We start from the raw sequence: 25,704 nt of genomic DNA, 5'->3' as shown, positions 1-25,704 counted from the left end.
CTGGGTTAGGGGTTGAGAAGCAGCCCTCTTAACTCCCTCCCAGCTCAAAGACCCTGTGAGAGGTCACAGGAGAAGGATTCTGTTTGATCTCCTCCTGTTTATACATCTCAGTAGCTCAGCCTCTCCCACCCTCATCACCTCTTGATCTTTGTCCAGGAGAAACTTGGAGATTAGTGTGCTCTATGTTGCGTGACTGTGTGTGATCCCTCTGCCTGATGTGTTCTCTCCTCCAGATCTTGCAGGCCCTGGGCAAGTCCTACCACCCCGGCTGTTTCCGCTGTGTCATCTGTAACGAGTGTTTGGATGGGGTGCCCTTCACCGTGGACTCAGAGAACAAGATCTACTGTGTCCGAGACTACCACAAGTAAGGAAGACAGGAGCAGACAGGACCTGCACGTGTGAGCCACACTCATCTCAGAGAGCGAAAGATGGAAACCCACTGAGTTGTGTCCGCTAGCTGCTGCGCCATTAGTCCACAGTCCAGCAAAGGCTTGACGGTTTTGAGGGGTGCAGCAGGGGCCTCTGGAGGCCAGCTGATGCCAGGGAACTGGTTAAAAATTATGTTTAGTGAAGAAAGCAGAACAACAAAACTACTGTAATGAGATTCCTGGCTAGGCCTCAGGAGGAACCTGCGACACCCTGTGGCTCCAGCTTTACCTGACTTCACAAGGCACCAGTGCAGTGTTGGTTTCTACCACTCTGAGTTTGCCGGGGCCTGCGGTAGGCACCGTGAGACGAGTAAACAAACGGGTCAGTTGCTATCCCCAGTAGTGAGAGGCAGCCAGTGTCCTTGTTGCAGCTGGGGAGCAATCGTAAGGCATACTGCACACAGCAAGCCAGGCTCCACCTTTGCACGAGGGTGGAGAGCCACAAGCAGGGGGCGGCTGGGGAGGGAGGCTCCACGCAGGCTCCGGGTGCAAGTCTTTTATTTATTTTTTTTCTTTAGACAGAGTCTTGCTCTGTTGCCCTGACTAGAGTGCCGTGGCCTCAGCCTAGCTCACAGCAACCTCAAACTCCTGGGCTCAAGCAATCCTCCTGCCTCAGCCTCCCGAGTAGCTGGGACTACAGGCATGCGCCACCACACCCGGCTAATTTTTTTTTGTTTCTGTTTTTAGTTGACTGGCTAATTTCTTTCTATTTTTAGTAGAGACAGGGTCCAACTCCTGCTGCGGCTGGTCTCTAACTCCTGGCCTCAAGTGATACTCCCGCCTCGGCCTCCCAGAGTGCTGGGATTACAGGCGTGAGCCACCACGCCCAGCCTGTGTTCAAGTCTTGATCTGGGCTTTGCTCCCAGAAACGACACAATGTTTATCTCACTGCAACTTTGTTTCTCCCCCAGGGTGTTGGCCCCCAAGTGTGCGGCCTGTGGGCTTCCCATCCTTCCACCTGAGGTAAGATGCTTTCTCAGATGTGCTCCTAGGGTCTTCTAAGACAAGATCCTGTTCTTACATCTTAAAATATCCTTCTGAAATCTCACCTCTGAGATAAACCGTGTCCTCACCCTTCTCGCTGGCTGGCTTCCCCGCCCGAGGCCTTCGAGTGTCCATTTGTCTGTGTACTCAGGTCGAACTCTCTTACTTGATACTAACTCTTCGATTAGCAGGTGAGCAGAAAAGCTTGTCTTTTATTCATTTTTTAAAAATACATGTCCACATAAGTCTGTCTTTCAGTGTTGACTCTGACATTCCAGAAGGCAGGACTCCTGTCCCTCCCACTTCCCTTCTCATCAGCTAAATCTGCTCTTTTTCTGACAAGCGTCAGTATTCACTACCGATTTATACTCTTCTCCCGAGGCTGCCTACTTTTACCCCAGAATCCTCTTCCTTCCCCACCCCACACACGTGGAGCCCAGTGGGCCCCCAGCTGGCCTCTCCCACGTGTTGCTTTTCTTTGGTCCCAGGGCTCAGATGAGACCATCCGTGTCGTGTCCATGGACAGAGACTACCACGTGGAGTGTTACCACTGCGAGGTAGGCCCCTCCTTGCGCAGCCCCCAGGGCCATGAGACGTCCGTGCGAAAAGCGTCCTGGGTTGACTGGGGCATGAGACGGTCAAGGAGATCCTGGCAAGGGTCTGCCCTCCAGAGCTGATGGAGGCAATGGGGCGAAGGCCCCCGATTTGTGGGGGTTGGGGGAAAGAGGCACATGCCTGGGGTTTTATAAAGGTCTTCACTATTTTCTGCACATTCTTAACTGTCAAGTCCTGCAGCTGTCGCAGCTGCTCTCCCTGAAGCTGTGGAGCCAGGAGGGTCGTGTGGAGCATGGGTTTTGGGTCCTGTCTGGGGACCAGATTGTCAGTCAGGATGTGATTTGGGGAAGAGACTCCCTCCCCTCCAGCTTGCAGGCTGCCCTTCCTCAGCCGAGCCCTGGAAATCTTGAAGAAGCCCCTCTTGGAAACAGGCATGTCAGCTGGGTGGTGTGGAGGCGGGTAGAGGCCCACCTGCCCCTTCTCTGCCCTGTGTCCCAGGTTGAAGGAGCCACTAGTTCTCTGTGACTGTCAGGAAAGCCAGGGGTCACCTCTCCCCAGCCCTTGTGAAGCGTGACCATGGAATTTCAGCCACAATTCAGTGGATTCACTCATGGGAAGAGATTAGATTCATTTGGTGACCTTATGAGTGAGAACAGGGAGTGCGGGTGACATATAGATTGGTCCTGTTGCTAGAGAAATAGGTGGGAATCATTACCAGTGGCACCCTAGGAGAAAAAGGGGAAGATACTTGCTCAACAGTTCTGTCCACACATTCCAGACCAGCACTGTCCAATAGAAATATGAGAGCCACAAGTTCAAGTTATATGTATCATTTTAAGTTTTCTAGTGGCCACATTAAAAAAGTTAAACAGGTGGGATTATTTTATTCAATCCAATATATATAAAATGTTATTTCAGCATGTAATCAACAACAAAAATTACCCATGAGATATTTTCACATCGTCTTTTTGTCCTAAGTCTTGGAAGTCTGGTGTGCATTTACACTGACCGCACATCTTAGTTAAGTGCGCCACAGTGAGCGCGGTGTGGTCAGTGGCTCTGGTGTTGGACACCCCTGGGCAGGAGCTGTGTGTTTCTGCACCCGCATGTCCTGCCTATACGGGGACACACAGCTTCCCCTGCTGATTGTGAGGACGGTGGCCTCCATGGCAGTCTTGCAGTCTGTTTCGTTTTGCTTCCACTGGGCATTTCTGCCTCCCCCCAGGACTGTGGGCTGGAGCTCAACGATGAAGACGGTCACCGCTGCTACCCCCTGGAGGACCACCTGTTCTGTCACTCCTGCCATGTCAAGAGACTGGAGAAAGGGCCCTCATCCGCAGCCCTTCACCAGCACCACTTCTAGCCGGAGCCACCTGCAGACCTCACGGCAGGGGGACGAGGAGCCAGGACTGCACCCATTACTTCCAGCGGCCCCTGGGTGGGACTGGGGTAGGGGAAGAGGAGGGGCAGGTGGGTGAGGTCCCAGGTATATGTGTGGAGTGCCTTTCCCTTAACCAGGGAGGTAGACACTACCTGCCTGGTATGTATATCTTCCAAGTGCTTTTCTCCGTTGCCACACCTTCCTCAGTTACTCAGGAAGACGCTCCAGCATGTAACGTGAGCTCCGGCATGTGACTTGAGGTCGTGTCAGTCTGGGAACGGTCATGCTTCAGAGGAGAGGTTTGCATTGAGCTTGTTTCACAATGTCCCCTGGAAAGACAGCTCAGCTGCCAGTACATTTAACCCTTTCCCCTCCTTCAGGAAAATACCTGTCCCCAAACACCCCGGCTTCCTCCACACACACACCATGGCATGATTTAAGGCTTCTTTCCACCCCAGAGCTTCAGTTCTTCTGTAGAATGGCTACAAACGTAATTGCATCGTGGCAAGAAGGAAGCTCTAACATGTGCTTTGTATCCTAAGAAGAATTTGCTTAGAAAGCCAGAGCCAAGATTTGAAAGAAGTGAGGCAGGGTTTCCTGCTTATATGCTGACAGCATTCTGTGTGCCCCTGCAAATCCCCACTCCCCTAAAGGCAGCTGGGGCCCCGACAGAGATTCGCCCTGTTTGAGTAAAGCATGCCCTGGGAGAAGAGCTTGGTGCAGGCACCAGGACTCTTTTGCCCACCTATTTGCGCTGTATTTTTCTGGAGCTCTCAAGAGTCTGTGACTTTGGAGCTGCACAAGGCAAGTCTCACGAACCCATGTGGAGACATCTCTTGTGCCTGTTTTAGATTATTTAACGGTCGGCTTTTTCGAAGTCCTGCCCACATGCTAAGAGAGATAGCTCCTTATAAACAAGGAGAGTTTGTGTGTGTGTGAGATCTTTAAGCCAGCATGGGAGGGAGTGCCTCGGGATAAGTTATTATATTCATTTCATAGGTTTCTCTCTTGCCCAATTCTTGGCACAGGAATTATGTTTGAAGAAATCACTATAAGGTACACTGCTTTTGTCTGTTTTTTTGTTTTGTTTTGTTTTGTTTTTCAGTTGTTTCCCTCCACTTTCAATCTTCCACACACAAAAAATACCTCACAGATAGAGCTTCACCAAATCACAGATTAAGGAGGAATTCAGCTATCACACTGGACTCAGATCCCTTCTTTGGTGTGTTACAAATTGCTGGCTTCACACAGGCCAGACTCCAGCTGGTCTGGGCAGTGTGATCTTAACTACTGCCTTGCGCATTTCAGCATGCTGGCTCCTTGGGGGCGGGGAGGGCTAAGGGAGGCCACACGCTGGCAAGGTTCCAAGGCCACCTCTGCACTGAAGAGGCAACATTTGCCCTGCAAGTCACACTCCTGAGGCTGGAGGTCAGGACTCCTGGGTATTTCAATTAGAAGAAGCTGCAAAAAGAAAGATGGTTGCCATTTGCCCTCTCAGCTTGTGGGGAGGGCCTCATGGCCTGGTCGCGGGAGGGTGAGGCTGTCTCAAAGCTGGGGGCATGGCGGCTGTCATGTGCACTCTGCCTCCTCCCCTTACACTTGGAGCAAAAGACTGGGTGTCGGGGGCCACAGAGGGCGGTCAGCAGAGCCCCTTGCACGTGTAAACTCAGGTTTTTCACTAGGCCCTGCTCTACTTCTAAGCCATGTTTTGACTTACTTGGTAGTCATTGCCTGTAAGAAGCACAGACTTGGCGCCACGGAATGTCTTGTCCATTTTTATGAAATTCATTTTTAGAATCCTTCGGCCAGATGTCACTTCAGCTGGGCCGTGTGCTTTCATTGGTTCCTTTTCACAGGCTGAACCTCCTGAAAACCCGTGAATGCTGGGGCTGGGGAATTGAACTGAGGTTGGGCCCCTCTCCTCCCGTCCAGTCATCCAGCTCAGCTTTGGCAAGGCCTGGGGGTAAACACTGCCAGCCGATATGTCTTAACCTGACTCTGCCAACCTAGGAAGGCTGGCCTTGCTGACACACTTTTGCCCTACTTTTAAGTCGGGCAGAGTGAAGAACATTGCATTGGAACCATGGCCAGAAATAGCAGGGATTTGTTTGCAAATTTGGGTAATTAATTAAAAATCTGTGATTAATTTTTTTAATGAGATTTTTAAGTGGCCTTGATTGAGGTGATTCAGATATGTCTGCAAATATGGCATTTTAAATTGTTGAAAAGGAAAAATAAGGGGATTTTCAGATATCCTAGAAATCCCAGCAGCAGACTTCTCTGGTTGTCCCCTGGAGAGGGCACCAGGTAGGAATCTCAAATCAGTTTTGTTTCTCTCTGCCTCAGGCCTGTCCACGAAAGCCATGTAGAGATGTTTGCCTACCTGGTATTTTAAACGTTCTGTAAATTATTAGCCAAATAGAACTGTAATGGGGTTGTATTCATGGGCATCTAGAAGGAAAACACAAGGACTTGGTAGACTAGGATGAATACGTTTATTTTAAAAGTCAGAGCAAATAGCCCTTCCTGAGTTTTCTGGACAATTCTTGGACTTTTGGTAAAACAAGGAGGATCATAGCCTGATTCCAGACCCTAAAGCCAGCCTCTGTCCTTCTCCCTTGCCTCATTTAGACTGTTGTTGTTCACTGTCTCCTGTTTTGTCATGTTTTTTCCTTCCCCCTAGCTTGGGACATTCAAAAACTGCCTGGGTGGTCTTCAAAAAGCCAGTAACCCAGTTGATCTGCTATAGATAAGGATTCTCCTGTCACTCACTCATGCTATTCCCCGTCTTTCATTGGTAGAGTGATTTGTTCATCTCCTGCCACAGAAGGGCATCTAGTCCCACCTGGGCCGTTGCCTGCATATGCAGCGGGACGGGACTGCCCATTTCTCCACGGTTAGTGCTCTGGTGACAGCCCCTTTCAGCTGAGTCCTCTGAGCTCTTGCTGTTGAGTCTTGGGCGGCTGATGGAATAATCAGGGAGTTCTGATCGCCTGCAAGCACCGCCATTGCCTTGTTTCCTTGGGCTTGAGTCACACTTACAAAATGAAAAACAGAAATATTAGGACTTGAGAGAATTATTCGGAATTCACACTCCTCTGCGGTCCTTTAAAGGCTGTTTTTGTGTGCCATTCCCACGAGTGTGAAGGTGAGGCTGTAACAACTGCTAGCCCCCTCGCAGAGAACGTGCGTGAGACTTGACCACAAACCATTGTTGCCTGACACACTTGTTAAAACTGTCTGCCAGGAAACCTGAATTTTTTCTTGTGCCCTTCTTTGCGTCAAGAATCAGTTCTAATTTCCCAGTTACTCTTTCAAGTAACTTTATAAAGTAACAGAAAAAAAATGAGTAAGGTATATTAGCTATCTCTTGTTCTGAGCCAAAACTGGACAGATGTGGGAAATCTCCATACAGTATAGGAAAATTTCACTGTACAGGGACATTTTCCCCTGTATATCTTCTTTTACTATAAAATGATTCAAAATTTTACTGTTACTCTAAAATTATGCAAAGTATTGTAACAATAAAACTGCATCAATTTGTAGACTATTAAAGTGCCCTCCAACATAATGATGTTTACTGGGTCTTTTGTGTGTGTGGAGTGATTCACAAACAGTGCTTTTTGCTACCTGGATTTTGTCATCTTTTAGAGCTCTGGATTTTTAAAGTAGCACATGGGTATCAAACCTGTCAAGGATCTGAGATTTTGCCCTACTTGTAGGCTAATAAGTTAGCATGCCATGGTTCTGTGGTTTCTGGCAGAAGTTGTGAGACTCATAGGTCAGAGACAAAGGACAGTTTATTACAACAATGGCAGTGGCCAGATTATCAGCACTTGCACTGGTGCCCTGAGCCACAGTTCCTACAGGGCCCCAGGAAGAGGGCCAAGTGATACCTGCACACGCAGTGGGCTGTGTTACAAGAGGAACCCCGTGCTTAGGGAACCCTTGTCTTTTACAGTGGGCAGTAAGCCTGCCTGACTTTTGCTCCAGAGAAAGACACTCTGTCATCCAGGACTGTTCGTTGTATAAATGTCCCTGAAAAGAGAGTCTGGAACCTGGCAGTGGGTGCCTATGCTCACAAGATGTAGGAAGATGTGAGAGGCTTTGGAGACCTGTATCCCAAGAATCAGCAATTTCTTTAACTGGGCCTTTAACATCGAGACTTGCAAGGCCCTGCTACAGTGGTAATTTTGTCTCTTTCCCTTTTGTGTGTGTGTACTGTTTTTTTCTTTGGCGGTTATGACCAAAGAATCCCAGAGGTGAGTGAGCATTTAGGTTCGAGGCAGCCACATGCAGGGAAGCAGGACTTGCAAAGTGATGGGGCCAAGTTTGTTTTAGGCTTGAGTTTAGTTCTTGGGGCAGCCAGGTTGATATGCCAAGGACATAGGAAAGCAGAGAATGAGGATACTGATCTTAGTGGTGCCATACACCAAAATAAAACATCTTTTTTTAAGTGACAAGAGAGCAGCTAGTCTGGTTTACCAACATGGGCTGCTATTTTCCTATGACTTGATGCTACGAGGGATAAAAATGTAGTAGTCTGGGACTATGGTGTGCTTGTAACCCATCTTTTTGGGGAAAAAATTGAAAAGCCCTGATGTGGAGTGTTCTCTAATTTCTGTGATGTGAATCCTACCATGGCCAGTTTCTAGCTATCAACATCCCAGCACTCGGAGTTGGGAGAGGAGGGCACAGTCCGGAGCGAGTGAACCAGCCTCGGGCATTTGGGCCATGTGGGGCTGAAACAGCAGGGAAGTCTGGTCTGGTTCCAAGTTCCATGACAAGTGGTAGCGACGTAATAGCTCACCACGTAGCAGGTGTTATTCCAAGGGCCGTATTATCTTTATCATCCTTCATTCTGTAGACAACCAAGACACAGAAGAGTGAAGTAACCCTCCCAACAGTACGTACGCAGGAAATAGTAGAGGCAGGATTCCATCCCAGGCGGTCTCATCTAGAGGTTGCTGTCCTAACCACTCAACCACTGGCTGCTGGGGGGCAGTAACTTGTCCCTCAGTGTCAGTATACTTAATTATTAAAGTTACACAGTCAAAAAATCTTCGTAAGGCTGTGAGGAGATTATTGCTGCTCTCTGTTGGAGTCTGTATTGGTTTCCTATTTCTGCTGTAACAGATTATCACAACCTCAGTGGCTTAAAACAACAGCTTTATTTTACAGTTCTGGAGAAATGGGTCTTCTTGGCTAACGTCAAGGTTGTTAGCAGAGCCACAGTCCCTCCAGAGGCACTAGAGGGACATCTATCTATTCCTTGCCCCTTTTCAGCTTCTAGAGGCTGCCCACATTCCTTGGCTTGTGGCTGCATTATTCTCATTCTGTTACCTGTTGTCACACCACCTCTCTCTGACCCTGCTGCCTCCTTTTTTTTTTTTAATTATTTTTTTTGGAGACACAGTCTCGCTCTGTCACCCAGGCTGGAGTGCAGTGGCATCATCATAGCTCACTGCAACTTCAAACTCCTGGACTCAAGTGATCTTGCCTTGGTCTCCAAAAATGTTGGGATTACAGGTGTGAGCCACCGCACTCAGCTCTGCCTCCTCCTCATAAGAGCCCTTGTGATTACACTGGGCCCATTCACATAATCCAGAGTAATCTCCCCATCTCATGATCCTTAATCACATCTGCAAAGCTGCTTTGCAGATATTCGCAGGTTCTGGGGATTGGTACATGGACATCTTTGGAGGGGAGGAGAATTATTCAGTTTACCACAAACTCCAACAAACATTTTTGAGTGGAAATGAAAGAATATCCCTGGGTTATTTGTTACCTTTTCTTCAAGCATTGCTAAAAGTGGGATCTGCATTTTCCCTGGATTAAAAACAAACGCTCACACACAAATGTGACTGGGATCTTGGTCTCTCAGTATAAAAAAATCATAACCCTGGGGGAGAAAAGCCAGAGGAGGTCTGGTCAGGAGAAGCTCCCAGGTATGTGACAGCCCCAGATCAGGTGTGTAAGGCAGCCTGAGGCACTGCCACCACTTGATTATATACATCTCTCCAACTCTTACAATTCCTCCGGGACAGGGTGCTGGCCCTGAGCTGAGCCATTGGGCCTGGCCCACAGCAGGCCTGTGATGGAATAGAAAGTGAGGGAACACACCCATTTTGGAGCCTTGGTGAGAAGGCAGACTCCACAACAGACAAGGTCTATAAGATCAAAGGTCTGTAAGTGGGAGCTGGACATAAAAGTAGGCTATAGGGATCACTTGGGTGGTGCCAACAAGCTCCATCTGCAGCTTGGACTGTCTCCATGGGAAGGCCCTTGGGAGATTTTGTAAAAAATATTTGTATTTATGTAACAATTTCACTACAGGAAAAACTTGGCCAAAGATGTCAATTTATATTACCCATCCTTGGCTGATTTTTTAATCCTAAACACTGCTGTCCTTAGAATCAGATTTTGATTGGTCTTTAAAAATCCCAGAAGAATGCCTGTTTCTGCCTGGATTACTTTTTGTTTTTCAGCCTCACTGAATGTTCACAAAGGGCCTCGGTTTATAGTCTCCAACTGGTGAAGAAAGGTCAAATTTTTCGTTTTAGTGCCTTCTACCTGATAACATGTTCAGAGAGCTGGGCGGGAGCTCTCTGCAGGGCCGTGGCTGTTCAGCTGGAAGCAATCTTTTCCTAAAGCCTTAAGTGAGACAGGCTGTCACTTAAACCTCCCACTCTATTAAAGGAGAGGAAATGTCCAGGAGCCCAAAGTTGGTGAGTAGGAGCATAAGCAGGACTAGAAATGAGGTCTTCTCATTGCTAATTAGCAGGGGAGGGGGAATTAGTAGCCCATTAATTAATTGATCAAGTGATTGGTTAATGGACAGTGTCTGATGACTCATACATTCCCCGGGTTCGAGTCCCATCCATGCCCAGATGAGGACCTGGCCCTGAGCCCACTCATGTGGTGCCCCCTGGGGTACAGTGAGCCCATGGGACAGGATTGCTCAATGACCTGAAGCAAATTTAGTTCCCTCATCTGTCAAAATGGGGATAACAACTGAACTTACCTTATGGAATTGTTGTAAGGATTGACTGAATTCATCCAAATAAAAGGCTTAGAGCAGTGCCTGGCAGGATGTGATTGCTCAATGCGTGCGACATGTTTTAAGATTTAATGGATCTTTATGTAATGGTGATCAACAAAATAAATGACAAATGGATTAAAGTAAATGGAAAAAACAATATAAACACAAACAATTTGAAAAAAGCACCTGTATAAAAGAAGAAACCATAAACCATTAAATTTGAATATATAAAAGTGAAAATTACTCTAAGTTAAAAAATGATAAACTTGAAAAAAGAATTGCAATGTGTCTGATAGCCAAAGAGTTAATAATATCCTTAATATATTAAACAAATTTGTAAGAGAATTGAATGTCAAGAGAAAATATATACATCACATAAATGTAAAAGAAGTTTCATTTTTTAATTATAAAAATTGCGAAGAAATTATAATATCTGGTATTGGCTGGCATGCACAGAAACAGATTCTGTTGATGGAAATAGGTATTGGTTTGATTTTTTGGAGGGCAATTTGAAAATATGTAACACGAGTCTTAAAAATGTCCAAGAAATGTACCTTAAAGATGCCCAGCTAGTCATCCACATCTAGACATTTGTAAGACATAGAAATAATTCAACACAGCGTCATTTAAAAAAGTGTTAAGCTGGCAACAACCCAAATTCCCAGCATAAGGGTTATGCTTAAAATATCCCTGATGGAGTGTCTTCAAAGAATATTTAAGAACCATAAATCTCAGACAAAAAGGTAAGGGGACACAGAGAACATAAACCTATTTCCTATACAACCCCCATTTGGAAAAATACATGTGTAGGTATATCCATATTAAAAAGCCTGGAAGAAAAAAGTCTATAAGGAAAAAATTATTTTAACAGTAATGATCTCAGGGTGAGATTATTTTTATTTCAAATAATTTTCTGTATTTTACAAATTTTCTATAATTTACTCAGGGAGAAAGGGCATTATGTTGGAGAAATAAACTAATCGATTGAGTGACTGGTTAAAGGACAACGTCCAATGACTCACAATCGCCAGGTTCGAGTCCCCTCTTTAGGCCGCAGACGTTTCGGGCCTTCTCAGGTGTCCAAGCCAGGAACCTGTAGCATGAGTAATATGCGAGATTACCTGAGCTCTTCTTACTGTAAAAACACCCATGTTTTAAGGTTTCCCGATTGGAATTTGGGGGCCAGGCTGGCTTCGGAGCCGAGCGCCAGGTCTGCGGACCCTACGACTGCGCGCAGCCGCACCGCAGAGTTTCCTTTTCCGCGGTGGGTTAGACCCAGAGCCCACCTCATTTTGGTAAATCGGGACAGGTCGCTTGTCACGTCACCGCGGGCGGTTCTGATCCATGGGGAAAAAGGCCAGAGCTGCTGCCTTAAATGCGCCTTTTCGTCATCGGGTAGCTAACTACAGCACACTCCCCACTCCAAACTGCCACCTTTCCAGGTGTGTTTTTTCTAAATGTACCGCATTTACAGAAACGATTCGTGCATGATTAAGAGTAGGGGCTTTGCAACTTCCAAACCACCTCAGACAACTCCGTGTTCCAAACATAAATTAGAAGATGACATTTTGGGCAAAGTAGCATTAAAATTCAAGATAGTTAGCTTTCATATTCTAGTCATAAATATTTCCAAGGAGGCCTGTAACACCAAGTCCGAATGCGGCAAAATGTACACCTCGAGCCAGCCAGGAGTCGAACCTAGAATCTTCTGATCCGTAGTCAGACGCGTTATCCATTGCGCCACTGGCCCCGTGCTAGCCAAGCGTTCCCTGCGACGAATGATCACCCCTTCCGCAGTTTCAACAGGCTTCCTGACACCGCCACTCCACTTCTGCCCCTGCACCCGGCGCCGCGGCGCCAGCGCACAGCTCCGCCTGCTCCCGTGCTCCGCCTCCCCAGCGGACGCGCTCCACCAATCCGCAGCCGCGACCTCGCCGCGCTCTCCGCCGCGCTCCAGCCCTCCGCGACGGATGGCGCCTCTCGCAGTCCCTAGCTCGCGAAGTAGTTTGTCCTCCGCCGCCTCCCGTTCGCTCCCGCGGGGCGGGGAAAGGGGTGGGACGAGGCTGGGCGCTGCGGCCGCCGCTCCAGGGTGACCGGTAGCGCAGTAGCCGAGGTGGCGGCGCGGGGCGGGGCGGGCAGAGAGAGGAGGAAGGAGGTGGTGGTGCAGGATGGCGGCGACGACCTACGAGCGGCTGAAGCTGTGAGTCCCGCGGGCCGGAGGCGGTTGACAGAAAAAGGGGCTGTGGGCAGCAGGCGGGGCGGCAGGTGCGGGCGCCGGCCTCGGGAGGGCTCCTGAGCTCCGGCGAGAGGCTCGCACTACCGGTCCTCCTCGCCGGGCGCGGCCTCTCCCAGGCCCCAGCCGAATAGCCGCCGGCTCTCCGCCCTGCTCGGCCTCAGCGCCCGCGGCGGGAGAGCGAAGCTGCAGATTGGCTTCCTGCGAGCCGGGGTCGGCGTTACGATGGGGCCCTTCCGGGCACGCTAGTCCCCTTTTTATGGAGAGGTGGCGGCTACATTCATCCGTGTGGCTTAGCAGAGAAAAAGAGTTTTCCCTTATTTAATGGACCCATAGCAACACTTTAGAGTTAACACACGAATCAGCAAACCTTTCTGTTGGTTACACTCTATGGAGGCATCGAAGCCTGCCTCACCAGTCTCCAGGGTGCAGAAAAAATTTAAAGTACAGTCAGTACTCTTAAGGTCCTGAAGGAATTTACTTTGGTTTAAGTTTTATACAGCTCCAGTATAAAGCTGGTTCTTAAGTCTGTGTGTTGACAGCCAGAGAGGCGAATCTTGAGAATTTTGGACTGCATATTGACTTTTCTGTAAATCCAAGTTCTTGAGGCTTTGAGAGATAGGCTCTGGTTGTTGGAGTTGTGAAATAGGTGTTTGTAAGGGCTTTGGCTTGTCTTGGATAAATAGCATGTATTTATTTCCCTTGGTATTACCATGATCATCTACACTTTTCTTGTCTGAGTAATTTTGTTTGCTTTGTGTTTAATGCTTTACCTCTAGGCTGCTTGAAAATCTGGTGGCATAATTTGGGAGTACCTTCGGTAGAAGCAGCACATGTAATTTTGGAGGAGCTTATCCATCCCTATATATTAATAAGTTATCTTGGTACTTAGGCATAGGTATCACATTTCTTTGGCAGGGAAATGAGGACATAAAAATGTGGTTTGGGTACTTCTTATGCTCCCCAGAACATCAAGCTCACTAATAACTTTCTGAAAGATTCAGTGTAAACTTAGGGGTGTAAAATTGAGAGTGGGGTCATCTTCTCCACATCATATATTTTGCAGAAAAGATGATTATTTTTTCCACTCTCTTTGCCCCTTCTATTTACGGTAATTCTCTTTGAAAATCCCAGCTGCACACATCCCTCCACATTTTCCTCCAACTTTGCTTATTCTCTCCCAGTTTCCCTTTGCAAGATGGTCATCTTGTTGGTGAAAGCGTTGAAGGAAGTGTCTTTGACTAGGTTTCTGGTCGGGCCACCTTCACAAGTGCTCTGCTGGCTAATTAGGTTATTGTTGTCTAGGCACTGAAGGGTTTAATGTGATCCTACACCAGGTCTCAAATGTGTTTAAGCAATATGGAGCCTTGGCTTGATGCAGCGTTAGGTTACAGGATGCAGCTGAATTTTCCTGTGGCAAAGATTGAATAGGATGGAGAACTTGAGAATTATGATGATTGTTTTTGAGCTGCTAAGGCACTAAATTTAACCTGTCCTGACCTCAAAACAAACCAAAAACCTTCTTTATCCATAAAAGAGAAAGGAAATTTGGCTCTCAAGTAATGAGAATGATGCTTTTGTATTGATTTTTGTGAGAAGTGGAAACTGTAAATTTGGGTGGAAAAATAAATCTGGGTGAGCTATGATGACGCCACTGTACTCTACCTGGGGTGACAGAGCAAGACTGTCTCGAAAAAAAAAGAAAAAAGTAAATCCAGGGTTACATGAAAGTCATTCTCTAATTTTTCAGTCCTTAACTTATTTTTCCCCTGAAAAGTTTTGAGTGCTTCTGTACATGTGAATATACAGGTTTTTGTTTTCCCTTACCAAGGGGTTTAGTATGTGAGGTTTTTTTATTTTATTTTATTTTATTATTTTTAAAAGGATTATTCTGAGTTTTATGGTTTTCTTCTTTTTCTTTTTTTAAGACGTCTGTCTTGCTCTGTGGCCTGGGCTAGAATGCCAGGGCATCAGCTTAGCTCACAGCAACCTCAAACTCCTGGGCTTAAGGAACTATTCTCCTGCCTCAGCCTCCCAAGTAGCTGGGACTACAGGTGTGTGCCATCATGCCTGGCTAATTTTTACTATTTTTAATAGAGATGGGATCTCACTCTTGCTCAGGCTGGTCTTAAAGTTCTGACCTCAAGAAATCATCCCGCCTCGGCCTCCCAGAGTGCTAGGATTATGGGAGTGAGCCACCACACCAGCCTTGAGTTGGAATCTCTGTATTTATTCCTTCTTTTGGTCTTTCCTGCTTTGAGGCCTGCTGTTGAAGGTTATTTTTGTTTTGTTTTTTGTTTTAAAAGAGACAGGGGTCTCTCTGTGTTGCCCAGGCTGGTTTTGAAAGCCTGGGCTCAAGCTATTCTCCTGCCTCAGCCTCTCAAGTAGCTGGAACTACAGGCATGCATCTGGCTTTTTGGTTTTTAAATGTGGCCTTTGCCCTAAGGAGTATTCTTTTTTGGATGCATTTGGAGGTGGAATTGGTTTCTGACCTGTGTATAAGAATTGGTGGGACATAGTAGCCTAGAGATATATTTTAAGAAAGATCCATACAAAAGAGATAGTTTGACTATTTTATTACAAAACTACTGCTACAGGGTTTATTCAAATGATGAAATGCTTGAGATCTCAAGTAATAATTTGTTCTACATTATGCCATGCTTTTTTCCCAGTCCATCTCTGCTCTGCCGAAGTTCACCTTCCTAATGCCCTGGTTTCATCCTCTACTTTCCTGCTTACAATTTCCACTTCTGTGTTATTGAACTATAGGATCAAGCCACATTTCTTAGCCATCTGTATTCTAGCCTCTTCATCCCCTAACTTTATTTCCCATAACTGCCCAATGTTTGTTGCCCCCTCCTCCCCATCTGCCAGACTTGGCTCACCCTCTCCTAGCTTTAAGTTTGGACTTATTTTGATCTTTCTATCTAGAATGCCTTCTTCTATCCTGATCACATCCATGGTAGAGCCAAGAGATCTCAGGTTTTTTTCAGTCAGAACATACTTTGGAGTCAGATCTCAACTTTGCTATTTGCTTTGTGTCCTGGGCATGGTACTTAACCCCTCTGAATTGGTTTTTCATCTGGCAAAATGACAATGTTAATACTTCATAGGATTATTGTAAGGTTCGAAAGAGAGTTTAGATGAAGTAGTCAGCGTACTTTGTAGATACCTTCTTTGAGAAGTCTTTTCTTTCTACTCTTTCCCTTCACTGAGCTCCAATGGCAGTCTTTACAACTGAAAATGAGATATTATTGTCACAGAGATTAGACACCAAATGTCCATATGATTTACACATTCTCTTTCTTAGGATTGATTTACAGTGCATTTATTTTCTCATGGGCAAGAGGACTGATGATCAAACCATACATAGTACTGTTTGAACCACTTGTTTTGCCACCTAGGAATGAAATCATTATGTATACAGTCATGTGTCGCCTAACAATGGGGATACATTCTAAGAAATGTATTGTTAGGAGATTTCCGTTGTGGGAAGATCAGAGCGTAATTAATAACACAAGTATAGATGGTATAGCCTACTACACACCTATACTATATGGTATAACCTATTGCTCCTAGGCTACAAATCTGTACAGCATGTTACTGTCCTGAATACTGTAGGCTGTTGTAACACAATGGTAAGTATTGTGTATGTATACATATCTAAATACAGAAAAGATACAGTAAAAATACTGTATTGGGACCACTGTCTGTGTGTGGTCTGTCATTGACTGAACCGTTAGAGAGCTCATGACTGTACTTTGTTTCTCCAACTAGGTTGCATATATCTAGAATGTATTAGGAACACCTTAACATTTAATTCTTCTCTAGTTCTCCTCAGTGTCTAGCATTTTAAAGCCTTGTGCAGAACAGCTCCTCAGTGAATCACCTGAGTAAATGAAAGGAACTTTCCAGTATAGACCACCTACCAGCACTTCAAAAAGAACACAATCTGGGGTAATTTGGAATGTATTCTTTTGAAGAAGCAGCAGCTTAAGTCATTTCATGTATGTTATTGTCTTCCCAATGCCTCTGTGAGGTCATAGGTTAATATATATCCTCTGTCATTGTTGAAGACAGTCAAATAATTGCCCTTGGCCACACAGTCAGATCATACAGCCAAGCCATGGCAGAGCTGGCCTTGAAACACAGCTGGTCCAGAGTCAGTGATCTTTCCATTACACTGCATTATTCAGATTACCTTTTTTTCTCTTATCAGATTGCTCTCGCACATGCCAGGTATAGAAATGAGTCGCTTATAATCAAAATAGTTGACATGTCCATATGGATTTTTAATATGAAAAACAGAATATTGATTTGCTGAGAATTTAAAATTCATACTTTTAAAATTCCAGACAGTTCTAAATATCTTATGACTCCTTTTTGCTTTTTAAATTATTTGTGTAAGCGTAGATAATGTCAGACAATGATAAATTTGAAATTGCAAAACAATTAGAAATGCCTTATTGGCTACATTTAAAGTGTTTTTTATTCTTTTTTTTCTATCTTAAAAGGTCAGCTGAAACTAGATATAAGGCAGAGAATCCTTTAGATACTGAATCAGGCAGCAGCATGCCTCTGAAGAATACTGTTTCCTCAGGAAGTTGCCTTTCTTCTTAAAAGATGCTCATAGCTGTGAGGTCAGTCCTGAGAACAGATGTAAGCTAAGCTGCATTCTGATGAAGACATATGTAATCTATCCATTACTGTAAACGCTCGGATTATTCACACAGCTCTCCATGGAGAGAAGGGTGTAGGGCAGCTAAGATTATCCTCATGAATTGGGCACAAATGATAAGGGCTTCGTATCCAAAACATTAGCTGGGTGGGAGTTCAGGCTAGAGAGCCTAAATTAGTGCTAGGCTGTGTCAAATCACTTGCTGTGCTAGTTTTAAATACATATTCCAGGGCCTCACATTGGGCCTACTGAGTGCAAATCTCAGGAGATGGAGCCTGGGAATCTACAAGTTCCAGTTTCAGTCAGCTGTCCTGGTAGTTCTTAATGCACTCTAAAATGGATTTTAGGACTGGGCACAGCTGGCTGAGGACCAGAGCATACTGGTAGAAGAGCATTCTTTGGAGGGCCTGGAGCTCTGGAAGATTGTGCTGTGGGTTAGAACTTCAGATCAGGTGGAGTTTAGACCTGGTCCTATGAAGAAGTCTGATTGTTAGAGATAATGGGTTTTAGGGCGTACAGAGAACAATGAGTAGATGGGACCTAGAGGTTTTGAGAAAGAAGATCAAATTGGAATAAATTGGCTTCCTAGAAACACCAGTTGATTTTGGGATTGGATTGGGCCACTGGGGCATCTGTGATGAATCTGGGCTGTGAGAGAGACAACCACGGAGGGGCTCAGTGAGGACACTGGCAGAACCCACAGGGAGGATGAATGAGGGCTGCGTATGGGCGTAGTAGGCTCAGAGGACCCTTCTTTACTAAGCTCTTACTTTTTGCTGACCAAACCTAGTATAACCAGAGGTATATTAAATTTGATCATTAAGACCTTATGTTAATTCTTTATGTAGGATTTTTGAGGAAATATATTCTTACTACAGTTTTATGACATGATAGTCACCATGCTCCTATGTAAATAGTAATTTTATTATTATTTTTGATTGTGGTAAAATACACATAACATAAAATTTACCATTTTAACAATTTTTAAGTGTACAGTTCAGTGTCATTAAGCCCATTCATATTGTTGTACAGCCATTACCACCATCCATCTCTAGAACTCTTTTCATCTTCCAAAACTAAACGCTGTACCCATTAGACAACTCCTCATTTCTGTTTCCCCAGCCACTGGCAGCCAGCATTCTAATTTCTGTCTCTCTGAATTTGACTCCTCTAGGTGCCTCATTTAAGTGGAATAATACAATATTTGTCCTTTTGTTACTGGTTTATTTCACTTAGCATAATGTCCTCAGAGTTCATCCATGTTGCAGCATGTATCAGAATTTCCTTCCTTTTTAAGGCTGAATATTATTCCATTATATGTATATATGTCATTTTGTTAATCTGTTCATCTGCTGATGGACACTGAGTTTGCTTCCACCTTTTTGGCTATAATGTACAAATGCTGTTATGAATATGGGTATGCGGATATCTTTTTGAGACCTTACTTTCAGTTATTTTGAGTATATACCCAGAAGTGGAATTGTTAGATCATAGGGTAATTCTATTTTTAATTTTTAGAGGAACCACCATGCTGTTTTCCTATAATGGCTTCACCATTTTACATTCCCATACACAATGCACCAGTTTTCCAATTTCTCCACATCCTGCCAATACTTTTTATTTCCTATATTTTTTCTTCTTGATAATAGCCATTTTAATGGGTGTAAGGATGGCAAGTAGCAATATTTTTGAAGTGAGTTAATTTTACTCACTGATTTGACAGAATTTTGAAGAGGTCAGTTGTTGCCTGAAATATGATATGAATGTTACATGCAGAATAAAAGTATGTTTTCAGATACTAGAAAATCATAATGCCAACACTGAAAGAAATTAAAAATAATATCTGATATTTATACTACAATTAGATATATTGCTTTTCTTGAATTTTAACAAGGGTAATTTCTTTTTTTTTTTTTTGGAGACAGAGTCTTACTCTATTGTCTGGGCTAGAGTGCATCAGCCTAGCTCACAGCAACCTCAAACTCCTGGGCTCAAGCGATCCTCCTGCCTCAGCCTCCCGAGTAGCTGGGACTACAGGCATGCGCCACCATGCCCGGCTAATTTTTTCTGTATATTTTTAGTTTTCCAGCTAATTTCTTTCCACTTTTAGTAGAGACGGGGTCTTGCTTTTGCTCAGGCTGGTCTCAAACTCCTGAGCTCAAACGATCCACCCGCCTCAGCCTCCCAGAGTGCTAGGATTACAGGCGTGAGCCACGGCACCCAGCCATGGGTAATTTCTTAAAAGCACTCTTAAGACCTATTGAATCCCAGGTAACTATAAGATTAAATGCATTTGTAGTAAGTATGATAGCCAGAATTGCCTTTGTTGAATTTAGCTTTTAGTCCCCTTTGATTTCTTTTTCTTTTTTATCCCATATTTGCGTAGTAAGCCTTAAAACCAAATAGTCAACTGAATGAAAGTAGTCAAAATAGAAAGCAATTATTATATGAATATTGTGCTATTTTGATATATCTTTCATAATATTTGAAAACCAGAATTCTGGGTAGATATTGAATCCCCTTGTCTTGAAAGAAACTTGGTAGAATTCTTGTTCAGTTAGAGTTGATAGTTAATAGTGAATTGGATTCTGATTACCAGATAGCTTATATAGGACCAGAGTCCTTTTTAGTATACAGTATTACTGTGAACTTTAGATATCTGTTATCAACAGCATAGATAATGACCAAATAATCTTCTTGGATGGAATCTTATCTTAACTCCTAAAATCTTTTTTATAAAATAAGTAATGTGATAGAGTTTTTGGGAAATATGGGACATTACACTAATTGTGGGCTGTTCTTTTTGCAATAAAGAGAGGATTTTTTTTCCCTAGATTTTTGATTATCATTGAGTCTTTTGTCTTGGTTTCCATGACGTTCATCAGTTTCCATGTATTTATTACATTGAGAACTCAGTGTAGCTGTGATATTATGATTTTATATATGTATATAAGTATATGTTTTTATCCATGGTTCCTGGCTGATAACTCCCATAGCCCTTGTTACAGTCTTTTGTATAATGTTGGGGCACTTTAGGCCTCAGTAGTAGGCCTCAGGAAACAGAATCTGTCTGACATCCTCTGGTCCTCCTTTCACCTGCCCAAGGCAGGACTGTAATCTGATTGTGGGTCAAAAGACTCTCATTTCAGAGAGGGTCCTGCTCCACACCCTGGAGGAAGGAATGCCTCACAGGGAGGCCAAGAAAAGTCTGAATAGACAGGCCTTGCTGGGTTTAGGTTATGCACTTTTTGTCCAGTCACATTTTTACAAGTCAGTCATTCCTATGTCAATGAAGCCTCCACAGAAACCCATAAGGACTGGGTTTGCAGAGCTTCCAGACAGCGGAACACTCCGTGGAGCTTCCTGGAGGGTGGCGCTCCCAGGGAGGCCATGAAAGCTTTGTGCTCTTTTCCCCCATATCTCGCCGTACACATCTCTTCATCTGTATCCTTTGTAATATCCTTTATAAAAAACCAGTAAATGTGTATTTCCTTGAGTTCTGTGAGCTGCTCTAGCAAATTAATTGAACCCAAAGAGGGGGTCATGGGAACCCCAATTTGAAGCTGGTGGCTCAGAAGTTCTGGAGGCTTGGACTTGTGACTGGTATCTGAAGGAGCGGGCAGGCTTGGGAATGGAACCCTCACCCTGTGGAATCTGTTGCTATCTCCAGATAGACGGTGTCGAAAGTAAATTAGAGGACACCCAGCTGGTGTCCGCTGCTTGGTGTGTGGGGAAAAAATCCCCATATTTGGTCACAGAAGTCTTCTGGGTTGATGATTGTTGTGGTGTAAGAGAAAACTTTCACAATCTGAGAGTTTTTCCTGAACAATAGCCTGTTGACTCTGGTTAATTTTGAAAAACTCCAGGCAGAACATGGCTTCATTGACACTATTAACTTTCTAGTCAGAGAATGCACTACTCTCTCTTTCTTTTAAAATCCAGTTTAAAACTTGACCTGTCAAGATCTTTTCTTAGTTAGGAGAACGGAAAGCTATGTTTAAAACTCTGTTTACTCTCAATGAGCCAAAAAACAAACAAACAAAAAACCACTTGTTAAGGATCATATGTTAAAAAAAAAAACAATATAGGTGTTTGCTGATTAGACATGCTGTATTCTCTAAGAAAATTGGTAGAGCTTCTTCTATCTTCTTGAGAAATACCAAAGAGAATGAGATAAACTCAAAGTCTTTGGTTGCAGAGACTTGGTGCCCTGTTTGGTAAAGATTTGAAAACAAAAATAGCAATAAGACAATGCACACCAGCAAAAAAATCACACTACTGAACGTTTACTCAATTGTTTTTGACCGTAAATGCTAAAGAGTTAAGGTTAGTTTCACTGAGTTTTGAAATGAATCTTGGGGAGCATAAAATAAATACACTTTAGTATTAAAGCCAATTAAAGAGTGGTAGGAAATGAGAGCAGAGGAAGAGAACAGCAAAGCCTATGTCTGTGTCTGTGAGTTGGGATGACACCTGCTGTTATGATTAATGGCATTCTGAATTATCACTTATAATTACTATCCCTAGAAATGTTGATTAGCTGGCAGTCATTGTTCATATCTTCATTGTTCCAATTTGTAAGCCTAGAGACATTATCGGAATAGCCTGATGGCAGCACCAGCAACTTAGATTCTAGCAGCATCTCTTTGAGAGGTAAGATCAAGTAAAGGCCCTAGGGCCCTTGAGCTAGACCTCTGTACCTTGATCCATAAGTCCTCTTGTTTTTATATTTTGTTATTTTAATATATCTTTTAAACTTAATTTTTAAATTTCAATCTCATACATGTATATAGTTTAAAAGTAAACAGTACACAAAGTTTATAATAACAGGGATCACCCTTCTGCACTTCCAATTCCCACTGTCCTAGAGGCTTCTACTTTTTTTTTTTTTTTTTCTTTCCTTTGGAGACAGTCTTGCTCTGTTGCCTGGGCTAGAGTGCCATGGCATCAGCGTCAGCCTAGTTCGCAGCAACCTCAAACTCCCTGGGTTCAAGCAATCCTTTTGCCTCAGCATCCTGAGTAGCTGGGACTATAGGTAGGTGCCACCATGCCCAGCTAATTTTTTCTATGTATTTTTAGTTGTCCGACTAATTTCTTTCTATTTTTAGTAGAGACGGGGTCTCGCTCTTGCTCAGGCTGGTCTTGAACTCCTGACCTCGAGTGATCCTCCCACCTTGGCCTTCCAGAGTGCTAGGATTACAGGCATGAGCCACTGCATCCGGCCAGAGGCTTCCACTTTTAACTTTTTAAGCGACTTACGCTATTTTACTCCATATTTCTAAACAACATGGTTATACTCCTGTTTCCTGATTTTTTTTTTTTCAGTTTTAGTCATCTGATGACTTTCTACTTCAGAAGAGTCAAATTTAGCTTTTATGTGTCTCTTTTTCTCTGCCCTCAATATACTAAATCATTCAGTGTTACAGTTATATAGCTGTGGTTCAAATGAAGCCCCATAGTATAACATAATTACTTTTTCTGGTTTCCCCCCCCCCCCCCCGCCCCCCAGCATTAAAGAGTGCCTTGGTTCTTTTTATTTGCATGACTTTTTAATGTGTACCTACTGCTAGTTAATCTTCAGTCTCTCTGACAGAGCAATGTAACTGTCCAACATGCCAGGTAACTATCAATTCATTTTCTCTGTGAGACTTCCTTCTGGGAGCCCCTATCCTCCTGCTTTAATCTGGGCTGGTTCTTCTTTAGGCCTATTGCATAGCTATTGTCTTAGGACCTCTACTCACAGTCATCACGACAATTCCTCTTACCTCTCTCCTATTTTGGATTTCAACTCTGTTGATGTACTGTCTCATTTTGGTGGAACACATCTTTTCTTCTTTCTAAGAAAGAGTGAAAGAGAGGTATTTTTTCAGACATTGTATGTCTGAAAATCTTTTCATTCTTCACTCACGTTTGTTTGGTAAGTGTGGCTAAATATAGAATTTGCATTTGGAAATTATTATCCTTCAGAATTTTAACAGCCTTTCTGTTGTGTTGCTGTTAAATAATCCAATGTTGTGGCTGTTAAATACTTCATTCTCTTGATTTTTTTTTTCTGTGTGTGTCAAAACTGTAGAATCATCTCTGTATGGTATTTTGAAATTTTATGCTCAATGTGCCCCTGTGTGTGTGTTTTCCATTTCTTTGGTGGGTCTTTTTAGTATAGAAACTTGTCCTTTGGTCTGAAAATTTTCACTATTTCCTTGATAATTTCTTTCCTTTTTTTCAAGTGTGTTGTTCTGGAATTCCTGCTAAGTGGATGCTGAACATCCTGGATCATACCTCTTTTTCTTCCTTTCTTTTTCCTTTTTCTCTCTCTCCTCCCTTTCTCCTCCTTCTGTCTTACCTTGTCTTCCTTTCTTCCTTCTTAGGCTTTCCTACTTTTTGGCTTTTTCTGCTCTGTTTTCAAGGAGAGTTCTTCAATTTTATCTTCTAAACTTTCTGTTGAATTTTCATGTTATTTCTGCTATCAGTTACAAGAACATGTTCATGCTCTCTTTTGTAACACCCTGTTCTTGTTTTGTGAATGCAATGTTGTCTCTCTCAGCCTATCAGTTATAAATGTGTTTTGAAGTTATATTCTGTTCTCAGCATACTTTGTTTACCCAGACTTACTTTTCTGCTTATTTTGGTCTATCTGGTGTGATGGAAACTTTTTTCAAATATCTGATCCTTGGTTGTTTCATTTTTAAGAATGAGGCACTAAAAAACTGATTGAAAGATCTATTTGTGAGTTAGGACTTGTCAACTGGTGGCCCTCACTGTAGAGTGATTGTGTGGGAATTCACTGGGACCCCTAAATGTCAGCAGTTCCTAACATTTTCTCTTGGGCCAATCAGTTTCTTCAGAGACTACTTCAAAGCTCCCATGGAGATTGGGGGAGGGAGTTGATGTAAGCTTGGCCACCAGCATTCTGGGAGCCTGGCCGAGGAAGCAGGTTGGATGGTTTTACCAATCTGTGAACTGACCTTCTCTGTCCCCTCACTCTACTTGGCTCACTCATCTGGGCTGCAGCTGTGCCTCGTGTCTGGAGTCCAGAAACTCTCTTATCAAATCATTCTAAACATTAAACCTCAGGGGGCCAGGCACGGTGGCTCAGGCCTGCAATCCTAGCACTCTGGGAGGCTGAGGCGCGAGGATCACTCGAGGTCAGGAGTTCGAGACCAGCCTGAACAAGAGCGAGACCCCCGTCTCTACTGAAAAAATAGAAAGAAATTATCTGGACAACTAAAAATATATAGAAAAAAATTAGCCGGGCATCGTGGCGCATGCCTGTAGTCCCAGCTACTAGGGAGGCTGAGGCAGAAGGATTGCTTAAGCCCAGGAGTTTGAGGTTGCTGTGAGTTAGGCTGACACCATGGCACTCTAGCCAGGGCAAAAGAGCGAGACTCTGTCTCCAAAAAAAAAAAAAACCTCAGAGTCAGGGAGGGCAGGTCCCTGGACACTGAGTTTGGATGGTGATCTGATTGCGCTTTATACAAACTTCAAACTGCCTCACACCCCTCTTTAAGTCAGTCTCACTGCCTCACTCTTGCCCCCTGCCATCTGCTCACCCTAGGCCACCAAGTGCTTAACTTTTCCCTCTACTTTTTGAAGCTTTTCAGCACTCTGCTGTTGGAATCTTCTTATTTTATTGACTCTTACGTCATAGACAATTAGATTCTGTGGTAACAGTTAAGTAGCCAATTTCCAAGAACTTTTTCTTTTCCAAACCTGCATTTGAATGGCTAGTATCTGCCCACAGCCTGTACCTAGCTGATGCTGCTCCCCAGATTCCATCTTCTGAGAGAAGATCTAGACTTTTTCTATGGAGGGTTTTCATTCTCAGAAATTCATTTCATTCTACCTCAGTTAAAGTTTTAAGGTATTGATTTTTCTCATTTCGTATGTGTCTGTCCAGACTTGCAAGTGTCATATATCGTAATTATTTTCAAAAGAAAGTTCATTTTGTATCTTTGTAATTTTAAAGATGCTGAGCACGTAGTGAAGTCATTAACTTTGACTGTGATTATTAGGACTATGACAATTAGTAAAGACCTAGTTCTATAGCTATTTTTTTATACATGATTTAAACTCTTAATCTAAGATGTATATGCTTTATCATTATTCCCACAACCTTCCCTCTCAGTTTTAAATTTAATACCAAATTGGGGAAAACTTTTTAATTGCTTGTAATAGGGATAGTTTTTTTTCTGTGTGTGTGCGTGTATGACTTTTCTGCTCTTATAAACACTTGATTTTACAATAAATATTTTATCACTGACTGAAATGTACCCATTGAATTATACCCCAAATTTTTATATGGAAATAAGTGTGACCTTTTCAGTTCATTGATTTCATTCAGATAATTTATTTTCATTATAGAGGTTTTACATGCATTTATATAGATACCGGGAGAGTGCAAGA

General features: G+C 43.7%; 2 protein-coding genes, 1 long non-coding RNA gene and 1 other non-coding gene across 5 annotated transcripts in view; 2 read left to right on the top strand and 2 right to left on the bottom strand.

Annotated features, from left to right (window-relative positions):
* LIMD1 (LIM domain containing 1) overlaps positions 1 to 3,349 on the top strand; it is a 67,815-nt gene extending 64,466 nt beyond the window's left edge. The window contains exons 5-8 of the mRNA XM_069475590.1: positions 234 to 364; positions 1,340 to 1,391; positions 1,901 to 1,969; positions 3,193 to 3,349. Coding sequence (XP_069331691.1) covers positions 234 to 364; positions 1,340 to 1,391; positions 1,901 to 1,969; positions 3,193 to 3,330 — 390 coding nt within the window. The 3' untranslated portion in view covers positions 3,331 to 3,349. The remainder of the gene's footprint in view (positions 1 to 233; positions 365 to 1,339; positions 1,392 to 1,900; positions 1,970 to 3,192) is intronic.
* A 2,975-nt stretch (positions 3,350 to 6,324) lies between these two features.
* LOC138388116 (uncharacterized) lies at positions 6,325 to 10,436 on the bottom strand. Its single transcript, XR_011234079.1, has 3 exons — positions 10,373 to 10,436; positions 7,988 to 8,209; positions 6,325 to 6,385 (listed from the first exon to the last, which is right to left on the bottom strand). It is a non-coding gene; the product is annotated as an uncharacterized lncRNA (long non-coding RNA).
* A 1,631-nt stretch (positions 10,437 to 12,067) lies between these two features.
* On the bottom strand, positions 12,068 to 12,140 carry TRNAR-ACG (transfer RNA arginine (anticodon ACG)). The gene has a single exon. It is a non-coding gene; the product is annotated as a tRNA-Arg (tRNA).
* A 354-nt stretch (positions 12,141 to 12,494) lies between these two features.
* Positions 12,495 to 25,704, top strand: part of SACM1L (SAC1 like phosphatidylinositide phosphatase) — a 60,939-nt gene continuing 47,729 nt past the window's right edge. For both annotated transcript variants that reach the window (XM_069473521.1, XM_069473519.1), the window contains exon 1: positions 12,495 to 12,590. Coding sequence is in view for 1 of the 2 variants with exons in the window: in XM_069473519.1 (XP_069329620.1) it covers positions 12,559 to 12,590 (32 nt within the window). In the remaining variant the exon portion in view is untranslated. The remainder of the gene's footprint in view (positions 12,591 to 25,704) is intronic.

The sequence above is a fragment of the Eulemur rufifrons genome, chromosome 7, assembly GCF_041146395.1.
Source record: "Eulemur rufifrons isolate Redbay chromosome 7, OSU_ERuf_1, whole genome shotgun sequence".
Lineage (NCBI taxonomy): Eukaryota > Metazoa > Chordata > Mammalia > Primates > Lemuridae > Eulemur > Eulemur rufifrons.
This window is presented reverse-complemented; position numbering and strand designations above follow the sequence as displayed.